At 38.3% G+C, this 26,235-nt stretch overlaps 1 protein-coding gene across 1 annotated transcript in view; it reads right to left on the bottom strand.

Moving 5' to 3' along the window:
- Positions 1–26,235, bottom strand: part of GRHL2 (grainyhead like transcription factor 2) — a 213,445-nt gene that overhangs the window by 27,679 nt on the left and 159,531 nt on the right. The window contains exons 13-14 of the mRNA XM_053715256.1: positions 19,621–19,712; positions 4,250–4,335 (exon numbers count right to left, since the gene is read on the bottom strand). Of these exons, the coding sequence (XP_053571231.1) occupies positions 4,250–4,335; positions 19,621–19,712 (178 nt within the window). The remainder of the gene's footprint in view (positions 1–4,249; positions 4,336–19,620; positions 19,713–26,235) is intronic.

Raw genomic sequence — 26,235 nt, 5'->3', positions numbered from 1 at the left:
AATGTTGAACATCCTGAGTCAAGGCAAATAAATGTTTGAATACATATATTTAGAACTTTATAAAAAAGTGCCTAACCATAGCTTAGAGTGTCACAGAAAATAAGCTTACTTACTTACCCCAGGACACTCATCTACATGTTGTAGAAAGCCAAACCAGTACTGAAACGAAAATCAGCAGAGGTAATGGAATATATATGAGTATATCGTCGATCTGAAAAGGGAGGTAAGAGATTAATCTCTACGACCGATAACAGAGAACCTATGAAATAGACCCCGTAGAAGGAGATCATTGCATTCAAATAGGCAATACTCTCCTCACATCCCTCTGACATTCACTGCACGCTGAGAGGAAAACCGGGCTCCAACCTGCTGCGGAGCGCATATCAACGTAGAATCTAGCACAAACTTACTTCACCACCTCCATAGGAGGCAAAGTTTGTAAAACTGATTTGTGGGTGTGGTGAGGGGTGTATTTATAGGCATTTTAAGGTTTGGGAACTTTGCCCCTCCTGGTAGGAATGTATATCCCATACGTCACTAGCTCATGGACTCTTGCTAATTACATGAAAGAAAATATGCATATATCATACAGTAATGGGAGCTGTTTGCTGATTGGTGCCTGCATACATTTGTCTCTTGCGATTGGCTAACTAGATGGGTTCAGCTAGCTGCCAGTAGTGCAATGCTGTTCCTTCAGCACTGGATAACAAGAGAATTAAACAAATGTAATAAAATAAGTCAATTGGAACATCATTTAAAATTGTATGTTCTGTCCAAATCATTTCGGAAAGGGGTTCAACACAGTTGTGATTTTTTTCAGTCAATTCTCACTATAGATTATTACAACAATTCTGTATCATAGTTCTCTGTATAGTAAGCCTTTATATTTTGTAATCACCAATAGCATTAAAGTTCATCCTAATTTGTACATAAACAGATCATCAAAAACATAATAACAAACATACTTTGTCCACCAGGATCTGATAAAAATTTACTGTAATGTAAATTTTATTTCTCTTTATTATTTGCAGATCTCATATAATGGTATAAGACGGAATTTCTTAAATCAACATAGAAGTCAAAATAACACTTTTAATGATTCAGCCTGTAGTACATACAATTAAATTATTGAACTTAGTTATAAATAATAGTGTTTACAATATTCAGAATGAATTATTTGCAAAATACAAATTCTACTTTTGTGCAATTGTTTTGGCAAGATCAGGGGACAGCACAGCCACTTGCATTTGCAATTTGAAATGTGGTAGCATTGCCTGCTATTTGATAAATGGGGGCTATTGTGTGAAACTGGCTTTGCACTGCATAAACTCCATCAATACATTTTAAATCCATTGAAAACATACAATAAAATGATATAAAATTGTTAATTACACTTGTGATGAAGTTATATGCAAACTGAAAAACAGGCATTCAAAGATGTGAGAGTAATACATTAGCTGCCATATTTTCTTTTCACATTGGTCATGTATATATTTTGCTTCCATGTAGGTGTGCAGAAATCCCCATGAAGAGACTAGGCCATTGTATGTTTACAGAGCATAAGAAAATCACACTTTCTAATTTATATGGCATCTAATACATTGGAATGGCACAGAGGTGTAAGCTTGCATATGGCAAATTTAAATAGATTTATATAGGTGATGTTGTTCTTGTTTGCTTATGTAATAAAATATGACAGGATTCAGTATCCTAATCAAATAGCTATCATGTAGGCATACAGTTACCTCTCAGATATAGGACTAGATTTATCAAAGCTTTTTCACCTATGTGGAGCAGGTTCGCATAAGTGAGCCTGCTGCCACATATTTAAGAAGCAAAAACTGCTTCTTTTTTTTCCCCTCCACCACCTTAGAAGTGGCCAAAATAATCAATCACCCCAACACTCGCTCATTTTGGGGTGATTGACAATTGGTTGTGCCTGAACAGGGTGTGGCATCGCACAAGAATTCTCTTGTGCGATGTTAAATTTCACCCTACAATGAAACAAAGTGTTGATTGCAGGTGGACAAGTTCACTATTTGCAAACCTGCCCACCTGCAGGGATAGTAAATTTACCCCTTAGTATAAAAAAAAGTTCCTCTGTGCTTTTATTATAGTCAAGGTTTCCTGATAATTACTTGTAAATGGACAAAGCAGGTGGTTAGATGTTGCAGAAATGTTTTAACAAGTGCTTATTTTCAGTACATTACACTGTAAACAGAATGTTTATAGCTCAACCCCCCAACCCCCCCCCTACCCACAAACACGTTTGTATTTCTATATGTGGTTTGAAGAAAGATTCCAGCTTTCAACTTCAAGGACAGAACCTGCCTTGGTCTGATAAGAGACATACAGCTGTTGTGATTATGCATGTTACCCATGCACTTATAAACGTATAAATATATTGTGTGCTGCCTTTTATATTTATCTACTTGTAAGCCTTATCTTTGCACAATGTTGCAGAACATTTTTTTTAGATATATTTCTTAGAATTGTGCTGCCACCTACCTGTGAAACAACTAATAAACACAGTATTTGTAAAATGATCAGTCTATACAGCTCTAGTGAATTTATAAATCACATACATTTAAATTATGTATAATCAATTAAACATATATTTTATGGTGCACAGGAATTTGTACAGAAATTTATATTATTGGAGGTAATTCCTCAGAGAGAACCATAAAATCAACTCAAAATGTTCAAGATATTTCCTTATGGACGTACTGTAGATTTAGCAAATACTAATTTGTTTTTGAGTCATAACCTAGTAACATTAATTATTCTTGTCAAGTTAACAAGTTTGATCAGCAAATTGGTAACAGACTAATCCTTAATATCTGAGATGTTTTTAACCTTATGAGACATAGAAGTTGTAGGTTAAATTAAAGAGATTGCAAACAACTTTACGAAAAACCTGATTGAAATTGGAAACCAGATAAAGTTACAAATTGCTTACAAATATCCTATTTCTTACAGCTTACTGCAATGAATAGTTATCTCACCCAGGACGGCAAAAAATACCAATAGGACGTTCTCTACACAGCAGATATATAATAAGAAGAATTGTATCAAAGTGAATCAATTCCTATTATTCACAGAATTAAATTAATAGGACACTCTAAAGAGCATCTAAATTAAGAAACACCTTTATCTCATCATGTAGGTTGCTGGGTAAAATATTATTTTTGCAGTTAATGAAAAGCTTTGGCAACTCCTAGATGATTAGAAGTCAGGTGCAAGCACAGACATGTGAAGACTAAGGAATCAACCTATTTAAAATAGGAAATTGATCAATTTAACAGTAGTTACTAAAAACACACTTTATTTTACAATTTGATACAGTTTGGAACAGCAAATTCTTCATAAAAATCATCTTCATTCAACAACTTTCTGCAAATCCCTAAAGGCGCAGTGAGAGTAAAGTGATTAAATGGTCAAATACACCCCAATCAGAGTACAAGAGTACAATAATAAATGTTTGAAATGAAGATTTTACATGTAGTAAAAAATAAGGTAGAGAAATGTTCTAAGAGCAAATAAATAAGGAAGGCTGGGAGACTGTTAAAACGTTTGGCCAAATAATGGGGGTTTGGCAGCACTAGTTGAAGCCAAAAATGGAGAGAGGAGGAAAATGATTGACAGACTTCAGCCAGTGATAAATTATACTCAGAAAATTATGTTGCAATAGATATGTTTTTAAAGTAATAAATCACTTTAGTGATTGATGCATTTCAGGGCCACCAAACTACAGATCAAAGGGCCACATTGGGCCCTCCAAGGGTTTTTGTGTGTCTCTTAGCATCTCTGATCAGAAATGAGTTATCTGTGATTGAAGCATGTGTGTTTATAACACAATTTATAAATGAATGTAGCATATACAGTTACATGAAATTAATTTGTTCCACCAGTACATCTTCAATAAAGGATACCAAGAGACTGAAGAAAAGCCTAGAAATAAATTGGACAGTTGTATAAAATCATATGCTCTATCTGAACTATAAAGAATGGATTTGGGTTTAATGTACCTTTAAGAAAACATACTCATTAGTTTTCAATTACAGAAGTTACAAAAACCCACAGGATATGCTGTACCTCTATATGCATTATGTCAGAGGGTAAGTGAAGTTGCTGTGATACGTTACATTGTTTAAAAACAGAAGTTTAAAAACGTGAATGCACCTTTGTCTAGAATTGCACAAGCAGTATCTAAAGAGAATGAAATCAATCAGGTAGATCATATACTCACAGCCTCCAATAGTCCTTTCACTGTTGGATATTTTAACATCAATGCATCAAATACTTCATCAGTTTCTTTTCTCACATAAAGAAGAACTGGAAAATACCAAGTAAAGAGGAATGGAACAAAATCAGTAAAACGTATTAGTAAATCACTTCTGTAGAAAATGGCAAAAGACAAATTATGAAAGCTTCTTATAATAATGTTGCGTGTAAGAGAACTGTTGCAAACCTGTTCTGAAACTGGTAGTGAAAAAAGAGTTACATTTAAATGGATGTAAAGTCAGAAGTAAACTTTCATAATTCAGATAGAGCATGCAGCTTTAAACAGCTTTCCAGTTTATTTTTATGATTACATTGACTTTGTCCTTTGTTGAAGGGTGGGCTTAAAGCTGCAATACACTACTGGGTGCTAGCTGAACAAATCTTTTGAGCCAATGATTATATAGATAGATAGATAGATAGATAGATAGATAGATAGATAGATAGATAGATAGATAGATAGATAGATAGATAGATATATTATTCACACACACACACACATATACATTTCAATTCAAATGCTGATTATTTAGGAATTTCAAGTAATGTACAAAGTTACTAAAGGGACATTACAGTCTAAAATAAAATAATCAAATGCTCTGTTTTGTTAAATTTAGATTTCTTTCTTTTCTTATGTGTTTAACTGCTGCAAAGTTTAATTGTTGAAATGTTTGTTTCTGTTTTTTTATTTTAATTTTAAAAGTGCTACATGTGTATGGCACTAGGTTTGACATCCCTCTTACTACTACTTCACTTACGGCTAGATTTAGAGTTTTGTCGGTAACGACCCGAAAATCTAACGCCGGCTTTTTTCTGGCCGCACCATAAAAATAACTCTGGTATTGAGAGTCCACATAAAGGCTGCGTTAGGTTCCAAAAAAGGAGCCTAGAGCATATTTAACGCAGCTTCAACTCTCTATACCATAGTTGCTTACGCAAGCGGCCAGCCTAAAAAAAGTGCTCGTGCACGATTCCCCCATAGGAAACAATGGTGCTGTTTGAGCTGAAAAAAAACCTAACACCTGCAAAAAAGCCGCGTTCAGCTCCTAACGCAGCCCCATTGTTTGCTATGCGGAAACACTTCCTACGTCTGCACCTAACACTCTAACATGTACCCCGAGTCTAAACACCCCTAACCTTACACTTATTAACCCCTAATCTGCCGCCCCCGCTATCGCTGACCCCTGCTTATTATTATTAACCCCTAATCTGCCGCTCCGTAAACCGCCGCTACTTACATGATCCCTATGTACCCCTAATCTGCTGCCCTAACATCGCCGACTCCTATATTATATTTATTAACCCCTAATCTGCCCCCCTCAACGTCGCCTCCACCTGCCTACACTTATTAACCCCTAATCTGCCGACCGGACCTGAGCGCTACTATAATAAAGTTATTAACCCCTAATCCGCCTCACTAACCCTATAATAAATAGTATTAACCCCTAATCTGCCCTCCCTAACATCGCCGACACCTAACTTCAATTATTAACCCCTAATCTGCCGACTGGAGCTCACCGCTATTCTAATAAATGTATTAACCCCTAAAGCTAAGTCTAACCCTAACACTAACACCCCCCTAAATTAAATATAATTTTAATCTAACGAAATTAATTAACTCTTATTAAATAAATTATTCCTATTTAAAGCTAAATACTTACCTGTAAAATAAATCCTAATATAGCTACAATATAAATTATAATTATATTATAGCTATTTTAGGATTAATATTTATTTTACAGGTAACTTTGTATTTATTTTAACCAGGTACAATAGCTATTAAATAGTTAAGAAATATTTAATAGCTAAAATAGTTAAAATAATTACAAAATTACCTGTAAAATAAATCCTAACCTAAGTTACAATTAAACCTAACACTACACTATCAATAAATTAATTAAATAAAATACCTATAATTATCTACAATTAAACCTAACACTACACTATCAATAAATAAATTAAATACAATACCTACAAATAACTACAATGAAATAAACTATCTAAAGTACAAAAAATAAAAAAGAACTAAGTTACAAAAAATAAAAAAATATTTACAAACATAAGAAAAATATTACAACAATTTTAAACTAATTACACCTACTCTAAGCCCCCTAATAAAATAACAAAGCCCCACAAAATAAAAAAATGCCCTACCCTATTCTAAATTACTAAAGTTCAAAGCTCTTTTACCTTACCAGCCCTGAACAGGGCCCTTTGCGGGGCATGCCCCAAGAAGTTCAGCTCTTTTGCCTGTAAAAAAAAAACATACAATACCCCCCCCCAACATTACAACCCACCACCCACATACCTCTAATCTAACCCAAACCCCCCCTTAAATAAACCTAACACTAAGCCCCTGAAGATCTTCCTACCTTATCTTCACCATACCAGGTTCACCGATCGATCCAGAAGAGCTCCTCCGATGTCCTGATCCAAGCCCAAGCGGGGGGCTGAAGAGGTCCATGATCCGGCTGAAGTCTTCATCCAAGCGGGGCAGAAGAGGTCTTCCATCCGATTGAAGTCTTCATCCAAGCGGGATCTTCTATGGTCATCCATCCGGAGCGGAGCGGCAGGATCCTGAAGACCTCCGACGCGGAACATCCATCCTGGCCGACGACTGAACGACGAATGACGGTTCCTTTAAATGACGTCATCCAAGATGGCGTCCCTCGAATTCCAATTGGCTGATAGGATTCTATCAGCCAATCGGAATTAAGGTAGGAATATTCTGATTGGCTGATTCCATCAGCCAATCAGAATCAAGTTCAATCCGATTGGCTGATCCAGGCAAAAGAGCTGAACTTCTTGGGGCATGCCCCGCAAAGGGCCCTGTTCAGGGCTGGTAAGGTAAAAGAGCTTTGAAATTTAGTAATTTAGAATAGGGTAGGGCATTTTTTTATTTTGGGGGGCTTTGTTATTTTATTAGGGGGCTTAGAGTAGGTGTAATTAGTTTAAAATTGTTTTAATATTTTTCTTATGTTTGTAAATATTTTTTTATTTTTTGTAACTTAGTTCTTTTTTATTTTTTGTACTTTAGATAGTTTATTTCATTGTAGTTATTTGTAGGTATTGTATTTAATTTATTTATTGATAGTGTAGTGTTAGGTTTAATTGTAGATAATTATAGGTATTTTATTTAATTAATTTATTGATAGTGTAGTGTTAGGTTTAATTGTAACTTAGGTTAGGATTTATTTTACAGGTAATTTTGTAATTATTTTAACTATTTTAGCTATTAAATAGTTCTTAACTATTTAATAGCTATTGTACCTGGTTAAAATAAATACAAAGTTACCTGTAAAATAAATATTAATCCTAAAATAGCTATAATATAATTATAATTTATATTGTAGCTATATTAGGATTTATTTTACAGGTAAGTATTTAGCTTTAAATAGGAATAATTTGTTTAATAAGAGTTAATTAATTTCGTTAGATTAAAATTATATTTAATTTAGGGGGGTGTTAGTGTTAGGGTTAGACTTAGCTTTAGGGGTTAATACATTTATTAGAATAGCGGTGAGCTCCAGTCGGCAGATTAGGGGTTAATAATTGAAGTTAGGTGTCGGCGATGTTAGGGAGGGCAGATTAGGGGTTAATACTATTTATTATAGGGTTAGTGAGGCGGATTAGGGGTTAATAACTTTATAATAATAGCGGTGCGGTCCGCTCGGCAGATTAGGGGTTAATAAGTGTAGGCAGGTGGAGGCGACGTTGAGGGGAGCAGATTAGGGGTTAATAAATATAATATAGGGGTCGGCGGTGTTAGGGGCAGCAGATTAGGGGTACATAAGTATAACGTAGGTGGCGGCGCTTTGCGGTCGGCAGATTAGGGGTTAATTATTGTAGGTAGCTGGCTGCGACGTTGTGGGGGGCAGGTTAGGGGTTAATAAATATAATATAGGGGTCGGCGGTGTTAGGGGCAGCAGATTAGGGGTACATAAGTATAACGTAGGTGGCGGTCGGCAGATTAGGGGTTAAAAAAATTTAATCGAGTGGCGGCGATGTGGGGGGACCTCGGTTTAGGGGTACATAGGTAGTTTATGGGTGTTAGTGTACTTAAGAGTACAGTAGTTAAGAGCTTTATGAACCGGCGTTAGCCCAGAAAGCTCTTAACTACTGACTTTTTTCCTGCGGCTGGAGTTTTGTCGTTGGATGTCTAACGCTCACTTCAGACACGACTCTAAATACCGGAGTTAGAAAAATCCCATTGAAAAGATAGGATACGCAATTTACGTAAGGGGATCTGCGGTATGGAAAAGTCGCGGCTGAAAAGTGAGCGTTAGACCCTTTTTTTAATGACCCCAAATACCGGAGGTAGCCTAAAACCAGCGTTAGGAGCCTCTAACGCTGGTTTTCACGGCTACCGCCCAACTCTAAATCTAGGCCTTAATTTGAGAAAAAAACTGGTGTGCATTTTGTTATCATATTCTGCATCACAATCGGTATCAGATATATATATATACACATACATGTATAGTGCTGGTTTACATAAAGCTGGTTTAAAAAAAAAGTGTTACAAATGGGTGGTAATCAAGCAGATAGCTCAATTGGTTTTCTGGGCAATACTTGCATGCTTTTTTATTTATTTAGGTAAATGAAACCTACAACGTAAGCAAGTTGAATTGACAGTGGTGAATATAATAAGGTTACATTTTGAAATAAAATCAAGGAGTAACAGTTTCTATACAATATTACTTGCTAGTCCATTATTTTGGGTTATCATTTTTTTTTAACAAATACATTCACTTTAAATATTAATTGCTACACTTATGCTAATAAAAGTCTTTGAATCTTTGTATCCAATGAATGCCTCCTAGTGGGTAAAGGCATAGAGGCATCAGGATGAGTCCTTGTAGCATTTGAGTTACAGTGCACCAATATTCACAAAGAACAAGAGAGAATAAGAGGAAGATGATGCAGGGTCGTCAGCGAGTAGGGTAAATAGGAGGAGGGGGAAGAGAGGGTGCAGAAGATGTGATGGGTAGAAAAGGGGAGGAGGAGACCACACAGCACACTCTGTATTAGCTTGTATTGTATATAATACTGAAATGTTTTAATTACAAATGAGATGAATAATTTTAGTATTTTAAGGTTGGGTAATCAAAACAGCTATTATTTATCAGCTGGTGGGGCTTGTGCATTAAGGAGCTTTCATTTTTATAAAGTGCTATATAAATAATAGATATTGGGATAATATAAATATATAACATGAATATATAATAGATATTATTTTTATTAGTATTTATATTATTATTTTACTTTAGTCTTTTGCCCTTTTATATAGTAGAACCTCAGGAAATACATCACTGGATATCGCATGCACTTACCTTTCAAGTACATAAAAAAATCATATAAATAGTAATATTTTGCCCTGATAATCCTCTGCTAGACAACAATGGGGATGATCACGAACAGTCTTACTGACATACACTAAACATGCCCTTTTCTATCCTTAAATATCCAAGGCACGTACATATATTTAGGATAACCTTATTCCAATGGTTTAAAGGGACATGAAACCCATTATTCTCTCTTTCATTGTTTAGATAGAATCAAAATTCATTAAAATTATGGTGGAGATAAAATTCTGAGATTAAAATCCTCCATGTCTCAAAAGTTAATCATTACAAATGTTTGCATAGAAAATTAGCACATCTAGGCAAGTTCCCCGCTTGCGATTCCCTAGTAAAACTCCACATACATTGTTACCAATGCACAGGAGGATTCTGGGTAAGATATGCAATTTAGATATGCAAAATATCAGTTTTTTTGCTTCAAATACTGTTTAAACACAGGGGTCCCTTAACAGGACTATTGCAGCAACACAGAAACCACTCACTAGACAGCCTGTTTCATTCTTTTAGAACTTGTCAGTAGGAGATAGATTGTTTAGATACGATTTTAAACAACTTTCCAATTTACTTCTATTATCAATTTTGCTTCTTTCACTTAGTATCTTTTATTGAAGAAACAGGGCACATGAGGCATACATGTGCAGCCACCAATCAGCAGCTCCAGAACCTATCTAGATATGCTTTTCAACAAAGGATATTAAAAGAACTAAACAAATTAGATGATAGAAATAAATTGTAAAGCTGTTTAAAATGGCCTGCTTTCTCTGAATCACAAATGAAAATAACTGGGTATCATGTCCCTTTAAGCAGTTCTTATTGTAATATGGTAAATCAGCACATAACACAAAAGCTATCAGTCCAGCAATGCAAACTCCTTCTGTGAAATATTTTCCTCTTAGCTTTCTTGTCTCATTAAAGTGGAATTTCTCACCCTTCAAAATACTAAGACTAATCAAAAGAGATGTTTCCATTACATTGATTTAGACTGTGGTCCATAAAGTGAAAAATCAACTTGGATTTCCTGCGCCACAAAGCAGCCTACCTGTCATATTTACAATTTCCGTTGTATTCCTATTATACTGTGCTACATCTTGTTACCAGTTTTCATTCTATCAATTTACTTTTCATTTTTTTGTACACTTTTACATTCTCTTTTACATGTAACCTCCATGGCGCATAAAATAAACTGAGATAGGACCTATTAGATGTGATTTGATTCAATGCAGAAACTGAAAAAAAAAAATTCTTGGTCACACATTACCTTGTAAACGTTATTGTATTAACAGCTGATAAATAAACTCCATTCTTATAACATAGAGGATAGTTTTTCTACTCCATTTTTATAACATAGATGATAAGTTATCTACTCTATTCTTATAACAGATAGTAAGTTTTCCAACTCCATAGGTTTTTTTACATAGAACAAGAAAAACAAATGTAACAGTTGCCCCAACCAGTATTTAATGCCATTTACTTATGTTCTTTGCATGCATCCCCAGGCAGCACTTGACAGGGGGCCGGCACTTCAATGACTGAGTCAGTTACTGCCTGACCCAGGCCGCTTCTGTCCTCCGTCTCCTTTTTTGAAGGAAGGTGCAGGGTCACAGCAATATGATCGCATCCTGGACAGTGGGCAGCACTTCATGGGTCACGCACTTAAGGATCCAGACTAATCATGGCCGTATTATGAACAAAGACACAGAGCCAGTCAGGGGCAACATTCAAGGTGGGACAAGCACATCACTTCCCTAACTTCATTCCCACTAAGGGCTAGATCATGAGTGGAGCGCTATAGTTTGGGTGCAAGTGATAAATGTTCTTCGCATTCAGCATTGCACCGTCAGCTCTTGTGAACTGCTGGTGTAACGCCGCCCCCTGCAGATTTGCGGCCAATCGGCCACTATCAGGGGGGTGTCAATCAACCAAATCAAATTCGATCGGGTTTAATTGCGGCGATCTCTGTCTGACTCCTCAGAGCAGGCCGACAGGTTATGGAGCAGCGGTCTTTAGACCACTGCTTCATAACTGGTGTTTCTGACGAGCCTGAAGGCTTGCCAGAAACACAGGGCTTCAAGCTCCATACCATATGTATAGGTATAGGTATATATATATATATATATAAACAATAATAATTGCATTGTTCTGTATGTGAAGAACATTGGAATGTAAAATATTCATAAATCCTGTCGGGTCAGCGCACGAGTGATAGGTGTTAGGTTTTATTTTCTGTGCTCTCCACTGACTTCAAAGGGGAGAATCAGCTAACATGGTCACGATATTTGGTTAGCGCGCGTTGGGTTTCGCTTGTGCCAAACGTTATACTTTATAATTTGTAATATGCGCACTACCCCACACGTTCAAAAAGCTTCAGTCTATCCAATATTGTGGATCATTTCCGCTGTACATTGATAAATGCAGACAGCATATGCTCTCAGCATTTATCATTGCACCAGCAGTTCTTGTGAACTGCTGGTGCAATGCCACCCCCTTCAGATTCACAGCCAATTGGCCACTAGCAGGGGGTGTCAATCAACCCATTTGTATTCGATCGGGTTGATTTCTGGCGATGTCTGTCTGCCGCCTCAGAGCAGGCGGACAGGTTATGGAGCAGCGGTCTTTAGACCGCTGCTTCATAACTCTTGAAGGCTCGCCGGAAACACAGGGCATAAATATGCCCCTTAATCTAGCCCTTATTGTGCTATAATATAAGCTTTGGTTGTATGCGAATTGGCTTAGTAAGGGGGCGGTCCATATGCTAATCAGTAATTTTACTATTATGGAGAGGGGCATCATTTCATTCTTGGACTCAGGCAGCACAATGTCTTGAGCTGGCCTTGCACATCACTACTAATAATCTGTGAATTGTCTACCCCCTATTTACAGACTTTTACCCAGGCTGCTTCTAAAAAATAGAATTCTCTTTCAGACAGGCCTACTTAAAATATTTATTATCAAAGGTAAAAGGACAGCACGCCCATCTAAAGAGGCCTCTTAGCTTAATGTCTTCATTTCATGTTACCATTAACCGTCAGTTGTAAACTTTCCCAAATTCACACAACCTTATAACGATTTATATACAGGTGGCCCTCATTTTACAACGGTTCAATTTACACCGTTTCAGAATAACAACCTTTTTTTCCAGTCATGTGACTGCTATTGAAAAGCATTGAGAAGCAGTGCATTTATTAAAATAGCCAGTAGGTGGAGCTGTCCGCTTGTGTTGCAGCAAAGCCAAGCAAGCTGAAATTAATCAGTTTAACCAGACCTGAGCTATAGAGCCGATTTCAAAGGAAAAAGATCTTCATGTCTATAAATCAGTCCAGATTGGAATGCATAGAAAGAACTATTTGCAGAAAAAACAGAATTTATGCTTACCTGATAAATTACTTTCTCCAACGGTGTGTCCGGTCCACGGCGTCATCCTTACTTGTGGGATATTCTCTTCCCCAACAGGAAATGGCAAAGAGTCCCAGCAAAGCTGGTCACATGATCCCTCCTAGGCTCCGCCCACCCCAGTCATTCGACCGACGGACAGGAGGAAATATATATAGGAGAAACCATATGATACCGTGGTGACTGTAGTTAGAGAAAATAATTCATCAGACCTGATTAAAAAACCAGGGCGGGCCGTGGACCGGACACACCGTTGGAGAAAGTAATTTATCAGGTAAGCATAAATTCTGTTTTCTCCAAAATTGGTGTGTCCAGTCCACGGCGTCATCCTTACTTGTGGGAACCAATACCAAAGCTTTAGGACACGGATGAAGGGAGGGAGCAAATCAGGTCACCTAAATGGAAGGCACCACGGCTTGCAAAACCTTTCTCCCAAAAATAGCCTCCGAAGAAGCAAAAGTATTAAATTTGTAAAATTTGGCAAAAGTGTGCAGTGAAGACCAAGTCGCTGCCTTACATATCTGGTCAACAGAAGCCTCGTTCTTGAAGGCCCATGTGGAAGCCAAAGCCCTAGTGGAGTGAGCTGTGATTCTTTCAGGAGGCTGCCGTCCGGCAGTCTCATAAGCCAATCGGATAATGCTTTTAAGCCAAAAGGAAAGAGAGGTAGAAGTCGCTTTTTGACCTCTCCTTTTACCAGAATAAACAACAAACAAGGAAGATGTTTGTCTGAAATCTTTAGTAGCCTCTAAATAGAATTTTAGAGCACGGACTACGTCCAAATTGTATAACAAACGTTCCTTCTTTGAAACTGGATTCGGACACAAAGAAGGTACAACTATCTCCTGGTTAATATTTTGTTGGAAACAACTTTCGGAAGAAAACCAGGCTTAGTACGCAAAACCACCTTATCTGCATGGAACACCAGATAGGGCGGAGAACACTGCAGAGCAGATAACTCTGAAACTCTTCTAGCAGAAGAAACAACCAAAAACAAAACTTTCCAAGATAATAACTTAATATCTACGGAATGTAAGGGTTCAAACGGAACCTCTTGAAGAACTGAAAGAACTAGATTTAGACTCCAGGGAGGAGTCAAAGGTCTGTAAACAGGCTTGATCCTAACCAGAGCCTGAACAAATGCTTGAACATCTGGCACAGCTGCCAGTCTTTTGTGAAGTAAAACAGATAAAGCAGAGATCTGTCCCTTCAGAGAACTTGCAGATAATCCTTTCTCCAAACCTTCTTGTAGAAAGGATAGAATCTTAGGAATTTTTATCTTGTTCCATGGGATTCCTTTAGATTCACACCAACAGATATATTTTTTCCATATTTTATGGTAAATTTTTCTAGTTACAGGCTTTCTAGCCTTAATCAGAGTATCTATTACAGAATCTGAAAACCCACGCTTTGATAAAATCAAGCGTTCAATCTCCAAGCCGTCAGTTGGAGGGAAACCAGATTCGGATGTTCGAATGGACCCTGAACAAGAAGGTCCTGTCTCAAAGGTAGCTTCCATGGTGGAGCCGATGACATATTCACCATGTCTGCATACCAAGTCCTGCGTGGCCACGCAGGAGCTATCAAGATCACCGAGGCCCTCTCCTGATTGATCCTGGCTACCAGCCTGGGGATGAGAGGAAACGGTGGGAATACATAAGCTAGGTTGAAGGTCCAAGGTGCTACTAGTGCATCTACTAGGGTCGCCTTGGGATCCCTGGATCTGGACCCGTAGCAAGGAACCTTGAAGTTCTGACGAGACGCCATCAGATCCATGTCTGGAATGCCCCATAATTGAGTTATTTGGGCAAAGATTTCCGGATGGAGTTCCCACTCCCCCGGATGGAATGTCTGACGACTCAGAAAATCCGCTTCCCAATTTTCCACTCCTGGGATGTGGATCGCAGACAAGTGGCAGGAGTGATCCTCCGCCCATTGAATTATCTTGGTCACTTCTTTCATCGCCAGGGAAGTCCTTGTTCCCCCCTGATGATTGATATATGCAACGGTCGTCATGTTGTCTGACTGAAACCTTATGAATTTGGCCTTTGCTAGTTGAGGCCAAGCTCTGAGAGCATTGAATATCGCTCTCAGTTCCAGAATGTTTATCGGGAGAAGAGACTCTTCCCGAGACCATAGACCCTGAGCTTTCAGGGATTCCCAGACCGCGCCCCAGCCCACTAGGCTGGCGTCGGTCGTGACAATGACCCACTCTGGTCTGCGGAAGCTCATTCCCTGTGACAGATTGTCCAGGGTCAGCCACCAACGGAGTGAATCTCTGGTCTTTTGATCTACTTGAATCGTCGGAGACAAGTCTGTATAATCCCCATTCCACTGTCTGAGCATGCACAGTTGTAATGGTCTTAGATGAATTTGTGCAAAAGGAACTATGTCCATTGTTGCAACCATCAATCCTATTACTTCCATGTACTGTGCTATGGAAGGACGAGGAACAGAATGAAGTACTTGACAAGAGCTTAGAAGTTTTGATTTTCTGACCTCTGTCAGAAAAATCCTCATTTCTAAGGAATCTATTATTGTTCCCAAGAAGGGAACTCTTGTTGACGGGGACAGAGAACTTTTTTCTTTGTTCACCTTCCATCCGTGAGATGTGAGAAAGGCTAGGACGATGTCCGTATGAGCCTTTGCTTTTGACAGGGACGACGCTTGAATCAGGATGTCGTCCAAGTAAGGTACTACTGCAATGCCCCTTGGTCTTAGAACCGCTAGAAGGGACCCTAGTACCTTTGTGAAAATCCTTGGAGCAGTGGCTAATCCAAATGGAAGTGCCACAAACTGGTAATGCTTGTCCAGAAAAGCGAACCTTAGGAACTGATGATGTTCCTTGTGGATAGGAATATGTAGGTACGCATCCTTTAAATCCACGGTAGTCATAAATTGATTTTCCTGGATAGTAGGTAGGATCGTTCGAATAGTTTCCATTTTGAACGATGGTACCCTGAGAAATTTGTTTAGGATCTTTAGATCCAAAATTGGTCTGAATGTTCCCTCTTTTTTGGGAACTATGAACAGATTGGAATAAAATCCCATTCCTTGTTCTCTTATTGGAACTGGATGTATCACTCCCATCTTTAACAGGTCTTCTACACAATGTAAGAATGCCTGTCTCTTTATTTGGTTTGAAGATAATTGAGACCTGTGGAACCTTCCCCTTGGGGGTAGTTCCTTGAATTCCAGGAGATAACCTTGAGAAACTATTTCTAGCGCCCAAGGATCCTGAACATCTCTTGCCCAAGCCTGAGTAAAGAGAGAAAGTCTGCCCCCCACTAGATCCGGTCCCGGATCGGGGGCTATCCCTTCATGCTGTTTTGGTAGCAGTGGTAGGCTTCTTGGCCTGCTTACCCTTGTTCCAGCCTTGCATTGGTTTCCAGGCTGGTTTGGGTTGTGAAGTATTACCCTCTTGCTTAGAGGATACAGAATTAGAGACTGGTCCGTTTCTGCGAAAGGGACGAAAATTAGGCTTATTATTAGCCTTAAAAGACCTATCCTGTGGGAGGGCGTGGCCCTTTCCCCCAGTGATGTCTGAAATAATCTCTTTCAAATCAGGTCCAAATAATGTTTTACCTTTGAAAGGAATGTTAAGCAATTTTGTCTTGGAAGACACATCCGCTGACCAAGACTTTAGCCAAAGCACTCTGCGCGCCACGACAGCAAACCCTGAATTTTTCGCCGCTAATCTAGCTAATTGCAAAGCGGCATCTAAAACAAAAGAGTTAGCCAATTTAAGTGCTTGAACTCTGTCCATAACCTCCTCATACGAAGATTCTTTACTGAGCGATTTTTCTAGTTCCTCGAACCAGAAACACGCTGCCGTAGTGACAGGAACAATGCATGAAATTGGTTGTAGAAGGTAACCTTGCTGTACAAAAATCTTTTTAAGCAAACCCTCTAATTTCTTATCCATAGGATCTTTGAAAGCACAACTATCTTCGATAGGAATAGTAGTGCGTTTGTTTAGAAACCGCCCCCTCGACCTTGGGGACTGTCTGCCATAAGTCCTTTCTGGGGTCGACTATAGGAAATAATTTCTTAAATATAGGGGGGGGGGACAAAAGGTATGCCGGGCCTTTCCCACTCTTTATTTACTATGTCCGCCACCCGCTTGGGTATAGGAAAAGCGTCGGGGGGCACCGGAACCTCTAGGAACTTGTCCATCTTACATAATTTCTCTGGAATGACCAAATTGTCACAATCATCCAGAGTAGATAACACCTCCTTAAGCAGTGCGCGGAGATGTTCTAATTTAAATTTAAATGTCACAACATCAGGTTCAGCTTGATGAGAAATTTTTCCTGAATCTGAAATTTCTCCATCAGACAAAACCTCCCTCATGGCCCCTTGAGATTGGTGTGAGGGTATGTCAGAACAGTTATCATCAGCGTCCTCTTGCTCTTCAGTGTTTAAAACAGAGCAATCGCGCTTTCTCTGATAAGTAGGCATTTTGGATAAAAGATTTGCTATGGAGTTATCCATTACAGCCGTTAATTGTTGCATGGTAATAAGTATTGGCGCACTAGATGTACTAGGGGCCTCCTGTGTGGGCATAACTGGTGTAGACACAGTAGGGGATGATGTAGTATCATGTTTACTCCTCTCATTTGAGGAATCATCTTGGGCAATGTCATTCGCATTACTGTCCTTACTTTGTTTGGACACTATGGCACAATTATCACATAAATTTAAATGGGGAGACACATTGGCTTTCGTACATATAGAACATAGCTTATCTGATGGTACAGACATGTTAAACAGGCTTAAACTTGTCAACAAAGCAGAAAAAACGTTTTAAAATAAAACCGTTACTGTCACTTTAAATTTCAAACTCAAAACACTTTATTACTGAATATGTGAAAAAGTATGAAGGAATTGTTCAAAATTCACCAAAATTTCACCACAGTGTCTTAAAGCATTAAAAGTATTGCACACCAAATTTCAGAGCTTTAACCCTTAAATTAACGGAACCGGAGCCGTTTTTACATTTAACCCCTATACAGTCCCAGAATGAGGCTCTGTCTATAACTAGAAAGGCCCCCATCTGAAAAAGGTGTCCAACACAGTGCCTGCCGTTTTTCTAAACGTTCCCCAAGATTATAATACCAATAATTAGTTAGAATCTGCATAATATGCCTAGTAAAGCAATTGTTTTAGCCCAGAAAAATGTCTACCAGTTTTTAAGCCCTTTTTGAAGCCCTTTATTCTTTTATGTTTACCTAAGAAAATGGCTTACCGGTCCCCATGAGGGGAAATGACAGCCTTCCAGCATTACATGGTCTTGTTAGAAATATGGCTAGTCATACCTTAAGCAGAAAAGACTGCTAACTGTTTCCCCCAACTGAAGTTACTTCATCTCAACAGTCCTGTGTGGAAACAGCAATCTATTTTAGTTACTGTCTGCTAAAATCATCTTCCTCTTACAAACAGAAATCTTCATCCTTTTCTGTTTCAGAGTAAATAGTACATACCAGCACTATTTTAAAATAACAAACACTTGATAGAAGAATAAAACTACATTTAAACACCAAAAAACTCTTAACCATCTCCGTGGAGATGTTGCCTGTGCAACGGCAAAGAGAATGACTGGGGTGGGCGGAGCCTAGGAGGGATCATGTGACCAGCTTTGCTGGGACTCTTTGCCATTTGCTGTTGGGGAAGAGAATATCCCACAAGTAAGGATGACGCCGTGGACCGGACACACCAATGTTGGAGAAATGCAAGTTAAATCTGTGTTGTGTGATTATTTTATTAGGTTTATAATGCTGTTTAGCAAATGTTTTTATTCATTTAACTTAGTTTAATTATATATACTGTGTTGTGTGATTATTTTATTAGGTTTATAATGCTGTTTAGCATTTAAAGTCTTCATTTCAAAGCTTTAAAAATAATGTATTAAGTGTTACTTATGACAATTTTGAGAGGGGCCTGGAACCTATCTCCCTCACTCCACATTGACTTACATTATAAACTGGGTTTCAATTTACAATGGTTTTGATTTACAACCATTCCTTCTGGAACCTAACCCCGGCGTAAACTGTATTGTTATTTTCTTAATCTTAACCCCTTGCTATAATTAAATTTTAATTTAAAAAAATAAATATAAAATGTAATTATTCATAAAATGTTTATTTACATGGAGGATTTAAAAATATATATATATATATATAATGTCATTATTTGTTTTGCCTATTTCCTCTGTTCTTCAACTCTGAAAACTGATGTAATTCTAAACCTGAACATTTTACAAACAGATAGCTTGATCAGTGAAAGCGCTTATTTATTATTATTATTATTATTATCATCATCTTCATCTATTTGTATAGCACCACAAAATTCTGTAGCGCTGGGTACAAAGATAGGGATACATAATGAAAAAGATTGGCACTAACATAAAAATACAAAACAGACTAAACAAAACAGTGCTTTTAAAAAATATTTTTTAAGATGCAAATGTATTGCTTAATGGATTCATTTGATTTTGTAGATAGATAGATATACAAAAATATATAACATAAATGTGTTTAAGTGATCTACTTGTTATATTAACATTAAAGAAGTGTTGACAAAGCTACAGTACCTTTTTTGTGTCCTTCCTTCATTTGCTTTGAGGCAGGAGGGCCAAATTCTTCATCTATGGGACGAAGCATTCTTTTTACTAAGACACTGCTTCTGTGGAGAAAATAAATTCAAGAAAATTGAAAAATGGTTATTAGTGAAAAAAACATAATTGATGCTTACCTGATAAATGTATTTATTTCCGGATATGGTAAGTCCACGGCATCATCAATTACTAGTGGGAATATCACTCCTGGCCAACAGGAGGAGGCAAAGAGCACCACAGCAAAGCTGTTAAATGTCACTTCCCTTACCCATAACCCTTAGTCATTCAGCCGAAGGGAAATGGAAAAAGAAGAAAACACAGAGGTGTTAGTTAAAAAATAACTGTCTTAAAAAAAAGGGCGGGGCCGTGGACTCACCATATCCAGAAATAAATTTATCAGGTAAGCATAAATTATGTTTTCTTTCCTAAGATATAGTGAGTCCACGGCATCATCAATTACTGTTGGGAACCAATACCCAAGCTAGAGGACACAGATGATTAGGGAGGGACAAGACAGGTAACCTAAACAGAAGGCACCACCACTTGAAGAACTTTTCTCCCAAAAGAAGCCTCAACCAAAGCAAAAGTATCAAATTTATAGAATTTGGAAAAAGAATGTAAGGAAAATCAAGTTGCAACCTTGCAAATCTGTTCCACAGAAACTTCATTCTTGAAAACCCAAGAAAAGGAAAACAGTCCTCATGAACGAGCTGTAATCCTCTCAGGAGACTGCTGTCCAGGAGTCTCATACGCCAAACGAAATATACTTCACAACCAGAGAGAAAGAGAAGTAGCATTAGGTTTTTGACCTTAACGTTTCCCAGAGAAACAAACAAACAAACAAGGCAGAAGACTGACGAAAATCATTAATCGTCTGTAGATGGAATTTAAGATCACGCACTACATCCAAGTTGTGCAACAAATGTTCCTTATGAAAAGAAGGATTAGGACATAGAGAAGGAACAACAATTTCCTGATTAATATTTCTAATAGAACCAACTTAAAGAAGGACCACCTTATAGGCAAGAAAGATAAGGTGAATCATACTGTAAAGCCGAGAGTACCTAAAATCTCCGAACAGAAAATATAGCAAAAAAATAAAATTTTAAAGATAAAAATTTAAAATCTATGGAATGCTATGGCTCAAACTGAGCCTGCTACAAAACCTGAAAACCAAGGTTAAAGCTCCAAGAGGACCAATAGACTTAAACACAGGCCTGATACTAACCAGGGTCGGACAAAAAGATTACACGTCTGGCACATCAGCCACATACTTGTGTAAAACAAGGATAACGCAGAAAAATGACCCTTCAGAAAATTGACTGACAGACCATCCTCCAGACCTTGCCGGAGAAAGGGCAAAACCCTTAGGAATCTTGACCCTACTTCCAAGAGTAGTCGTGGGATTCACACCAATCAGGGAATTTACGCCATATCTTATGAACCTGAATCATGGTCTCAATGATTTAGAAAAACCATGCTTAGACAAAACTAAGCATTAAATCTCCAAGCCAAAAGCTTCAAAGAAAATGAAGTTGGATGACAGAAAGTACCCTAAATTAGAAGGTCCTTCCTCAGGAACAACCACCAAGGTGGAAGAAAAACATCTCTGCTTGGTCTGTATACCAGATCCAGTGAAACTATGCAGGAACTATCAAAAATAGTGATACTCACTCCCATTTAATACGAACAGTGACTCGTGGAAGGAGAGCAAACTGAGGAACAGGGATGTTAGACTGAAATCCCAAGGAAACACCAGGGTATTTTAGAGAGCAGCCTGCTGATCTCTTGACCTTTAACATAACTTGGAAGCTTGGCGTACTGCCATCTCCAACTCCAGCACCCCCATTTGAGGGTTAACCTGGAGAACACCTCCGGGAAAAGCACCCAATCCCCGGGATGAAAAATCTCACTGCTCAAGAAGTCCGCTCCCGGTATTCACTCCTGAAATGTGAATAGTGGATAAACAATGAATATGAGCATCTGCCCACTGAACAATCCACACCAATCATGGCAAAGAAACTCCAGGTTCCTCCCAGGTGGTAAATGTAAACTACTGAGATGAAATTGTTCAACCAGAACCATAAAAAACAGTTAAGACAACTTAGGCCAAGCCATCAGAGCATTGTAGATTGCTTTCAACTCCAAAATGGTTATGGGGAGAGCAGACTCCTCCCAAGTCCATAGTCATCCACCCAACAGGCTAGCGACTGTGGTCACTATTACTCAGGAAGGTCTCCAGAAGCATGTGCCCCCAGACAGATGCACCTGAGACAACCAAAAGATTCTGGAAAATGCGGGCAATGATCCCGCTACCTCTCGAAAGGTAAGAGTGTGCTCTACCACTAATTCCCCTCTCAGAACCACAGGGAAGAATCTCATGTCGATAGTCTAGATCTATCCTCCAAGACGGAGCCACAGGATCCCCGGTCCACTATCTAAACATGCATAACAGCAGACTCTCAGATGAAATCAAGCAAAGGAATGATTTCCAATGAAGCAACCATTAGACCAATTACCTCCATACATTGAGCCATTGAAGGGCCAAACAGTAGAATGCCAAAAAAAGGCAAGAGGAAAGAATCCTCTATTTTCTGTTCTCTGTTAAAAATATTTTCAGAGATAGGGAAACTAATATAGTCTCTAAGAAACTACCCCTGTAGCTGGAACAAGGGAACTCATCTTCAGATTCACTTCCATCTGTGGAATGAAGAAAAACAACAAGATCACTGTATGACAGTTTGCTTGTTGAAAAGATGGCACCTGAACCTTATGACATCCAGAAAGGGCACCACAGTAATTCCCTGAATCCTGATCATTGGCAACATAGCCCCCTCTGAGAGCTATGGCAAGGCCAAAGGGAAGAGCCACAAACTGAAAGTGTTTGACAGAAAGGCAAAACTCAGGAGCTTGAAGATACATGTCCTCCAGGTCTATGGTAGCCATGAACTGACCCTCTTGGACCAAAGGAAGAATGGAACCACTAGATTCCATTTTGAAGTATGGTACCCTGAGAAAACTTTTTGAGATCTATCCTAGGACAAAAAGTCCCTCTTTTTCGGGAACCACGAACAGGAATGAATAGAATTCTAGACCTTGTTCCCTTACAGGAACTGGAACTATCCCAGGGAAGAGAGGTCCCAAATGCACTTCAAAAATGCCTCACTGTTATCTGGCCTGCAGATAAAATTGAGAGGAGGAACCTGTTTCTAAAAGAAAGGTATGACTTCTATGTAGAAAACCTGAGATACTATGTCCGCAGCCTATCTGGGATATCTTGTATCCATGTTAGAAGACAAACAGAGAGATTCCGCCCCCACCTGGACTGATCCCGGATTGGGGGCAAATTCTTTTAGGTCTATTCATCTTGCCTTGTGGTAGAAAAGACCCTTAATGCGTAATATCAGAAATATTCCTGTCAGATCAGGACCGAACAAGGTCTTACCCTTGTAAGGAAGCACCAGAAGTTTGGGCTCAGTGGAAAAATCCACTGACCATGAATATAGCCACGACGCTCCGCGGGCTAGCACAGCAAAGCCAGATATATTGGCTTCCGGCTTAAAAACTTGCATGATAGCATCAGAAATAAAAGAATTGCCTTAAGAGCCTTAATTCTGTTCTGGATCTCCTCCAAAGGAGTCTCTACCCAATCAGAATCAGAAAAGGCATCGCACCAATAAGATGCCGGACTAGACACAGAGACAATACAAACTTTTATGTAAGCCTCCAGCTTAGTCCATTGATCCTGAAAAGGACAGCTATCCTTTCTAGGAATCATAGTTCTCTTATCCAGAGTAGAAATGCTCTACTACTTTAGGCACCGTGTCATGATATTTAATAGAGACAGCGACAGGAAACATCTTTTTTAAAAAAAAAAAACTGGAGACGGAGAAAAAAGAATCCCTGACCTCCCATTCCTGTGAAAAATCTCCTAGCACAGTCTGGAGCAGAAAAAAACTTACACAGGAGGACAGCTTACATAGTATGAGAGGAAGCCACTCCTCCTGTAGAAAGAGAAAGAACAGAATAAACCTACTCAGGCTTTCTATACCAGGGCAGCAACATGTTAGGAAAACGCAGCGAAGCCCACTTCACAAGCTGCTTTAAAGACACCACTTCTCTACTGAAGAGACTAACATGGAGTACAGCTAGACCCAATCTTGAGAGGGAAAGATCAGAGCAAACCTACTCTGGTTTTCAAAATAATAAAATCTTGATTGAAGATCATTTTTTCTTCAGACACCAAAACTTCACCTCCTCCTTGCACCAAAAGCAAAGAGAATGACTAGGGGTTATGGGTAAGGGAGTGACATTTAACAGCTTTGCTGTGGTGCTCTTTGCCTCCTCCTGCTGGCCAGGAGTGATATTCCCACTAGTAATTGATGATGCCCTGGACTCACCATATCTTAGGAAAGAAAAATGTTTAACAGATATCTCAACAGATACACTTACTTCTACCAAAACACAAGGTTGAGTAAAATTGGAGTAAGAGAGAATAATGAAAACTATACAGTTATCTATGCAAGGCTCACACTTCAATGTATTTACTTACTGTATATATGTATCCTATGAAAGCATACAAATATAAATATAACATTTTTATTGTACTAGTTATCAAATGGAAATACTGTGATTATTTAGTTTGTTTTATATTTGCAGTACGAGTCCACCTTTGTTCCATTTTTATCAGATCAAAAAGGAAAGAAATATATTTTTTATTTTTTCTATTCTTTTTAAGAAGCAAAAATAGTTTGCAGGTTTTTAACTCCATTACCTTTAAGTGTTTGGTTTAACTGATTTTCAGTTTTATTTTAATAATATAATTTATATGAAAAATGTTTAAAGGGACAGTCTAGTCCAAAACAAACTTTCATTATTCAGATACGGCATGTAATTTTAAACAATTTTCCAATTTACTTCTATCACCAATTTTGCTTTGTTTTCTTGGTATTCTTAGTTGAAAGCTAAATCTAGGAGGTTCATATGCTAATTTCTAAGCCCTTGAAAGCCGCCTCTTAGCTCAGGGCATTTTAACAGTTTTTCACCACTAGAGGGTGTTAGTTCATGTGTTACATATAGATAACACTGTGCTCACGCACGTAGAGTTCCTATGAGCCAGAACTGATTGGCTACAATGCATGTCTGTCAAAAGAACTGAAATAAGGGGGCAGTTTGCAGAGGCTTAGATACAAGATAATCACAGAGGTAAAAAGTGTATTTATATAACTGTGTTGGTTATGCAAACTAGGGAATGTGTAATAAAGGGATTATCTATCTTTTAAAACAATAAATATTCTGGTGTAGACTGTCCCTTTAACATTAGACAGAAAAACAATGCTCCCAGCTAGGAAACCTGTCCTCATATCTTCCAGGTGAACAGGGCCTGTCAATCAAACCTCTGAGATGACAGAGAGGTTACAAAGCAGCAGTTGTGAGACTTAGGCTTTCTAACTTGACGTAAATAGGCTTTGAACTGCAATGGTATCAGAGCAACTTAGCTTAGTAAATGGACTGTTCCTCATATTGCACTGTAAGCACCCAATAAGCAATACAAATGTGAAAGCAGGCACTCCCATGACAGGAAGTTGCACACATCTCTGCAGTTTATTTATGGTATCAACCATATCTTAGTATCATGCTTTTTAAAGGGATAGGAATGTCAAAATTAAACTTTCACGATTCAGATAGAGGGGCATATCTATCAAGCTCTGTATGGAGCTTGATGCCCCTTGTTTCTGGAGAGCCTTCAGGCTCGCCGGAAACACAAGTTATGAAGCAGCGGTTAACCTGTCCGTCTGCTCTGAGGCGGTGGACAGACATCGCCAGAAATTAACTCGATAAAATACGATTGGGTTGATTGGCACCCCCTGCTAGCAGCCGATTTGATTGATTTATCGAAGTGCAGCGGATATGATCCGCAATATCGGATCATGTTCGCTCGCACAATGATTATTTGGCCCCAGAGCATGTATTTTAAAGACAAATTTAAAATCACTTATATTTTCAAAGGTTCTTTGTTTTCTTGGTATCCACAGTTGAAAATAAATATGTACATATCCTACACTAGTGGAAGCTAGCTAGTGATTGGTGCCTGCACATATTTGTCTCTTGTGATTGGCTGACTAGATGTGTTCAGTTAGCTCCCAGTTGTGCAAAGCTGTTCCTTCAGCAAAAGTTATCAAGGGAATTAAGCAAATTTGATAATAGATTTAAACTGGAAAGTTGTATGCTCTATCTGAATACTTGGAAAAAAAAAATTGTGTTTCATGTCCCTTTAAACTGGGGTTCAAGACCCCCATGGGGGTTGCTGAAAAACATTTCAGGGGTCACACAGAACATTTCTGTGATTTCCAAACAGTACTTTCTTATAAATTCCTGACAGAGGCGGTTGTACTTTTATAAAGGCTTTTTCTCTTTTTTCATGTTTTCATGTTTCTAAGGCAATATCTTCTGTAAAACTAATTATACTATGAATTATAGTTTAATTGTCATTCCACAAAAGTCAGTTGTAATTGACAATTAAAGTTATTCTTATTAAATGTATATATATATATATACTGTACCCCAATAATCCCCCTCCCTTGTGTGGTA

This window comes from Bombina bombina, chromosome 5 (assembly GCF_027579735.1).
Source record: "Bombina bombina isolate aBomBom1 chromosome 5, aBomBom1.pri, whole genome shotgun sequence".
In the NCBI taxonomy this organism is placed as follows: domain Eukaryota; kingdom Metazoa; phylum Chordata; class Amphibia; order Anura; family Bombinatoridae; genus Bombina; species Bombina bombina.
This window is presented reverse-complemented; position numbering and strand designations above follow the sequence as displayed.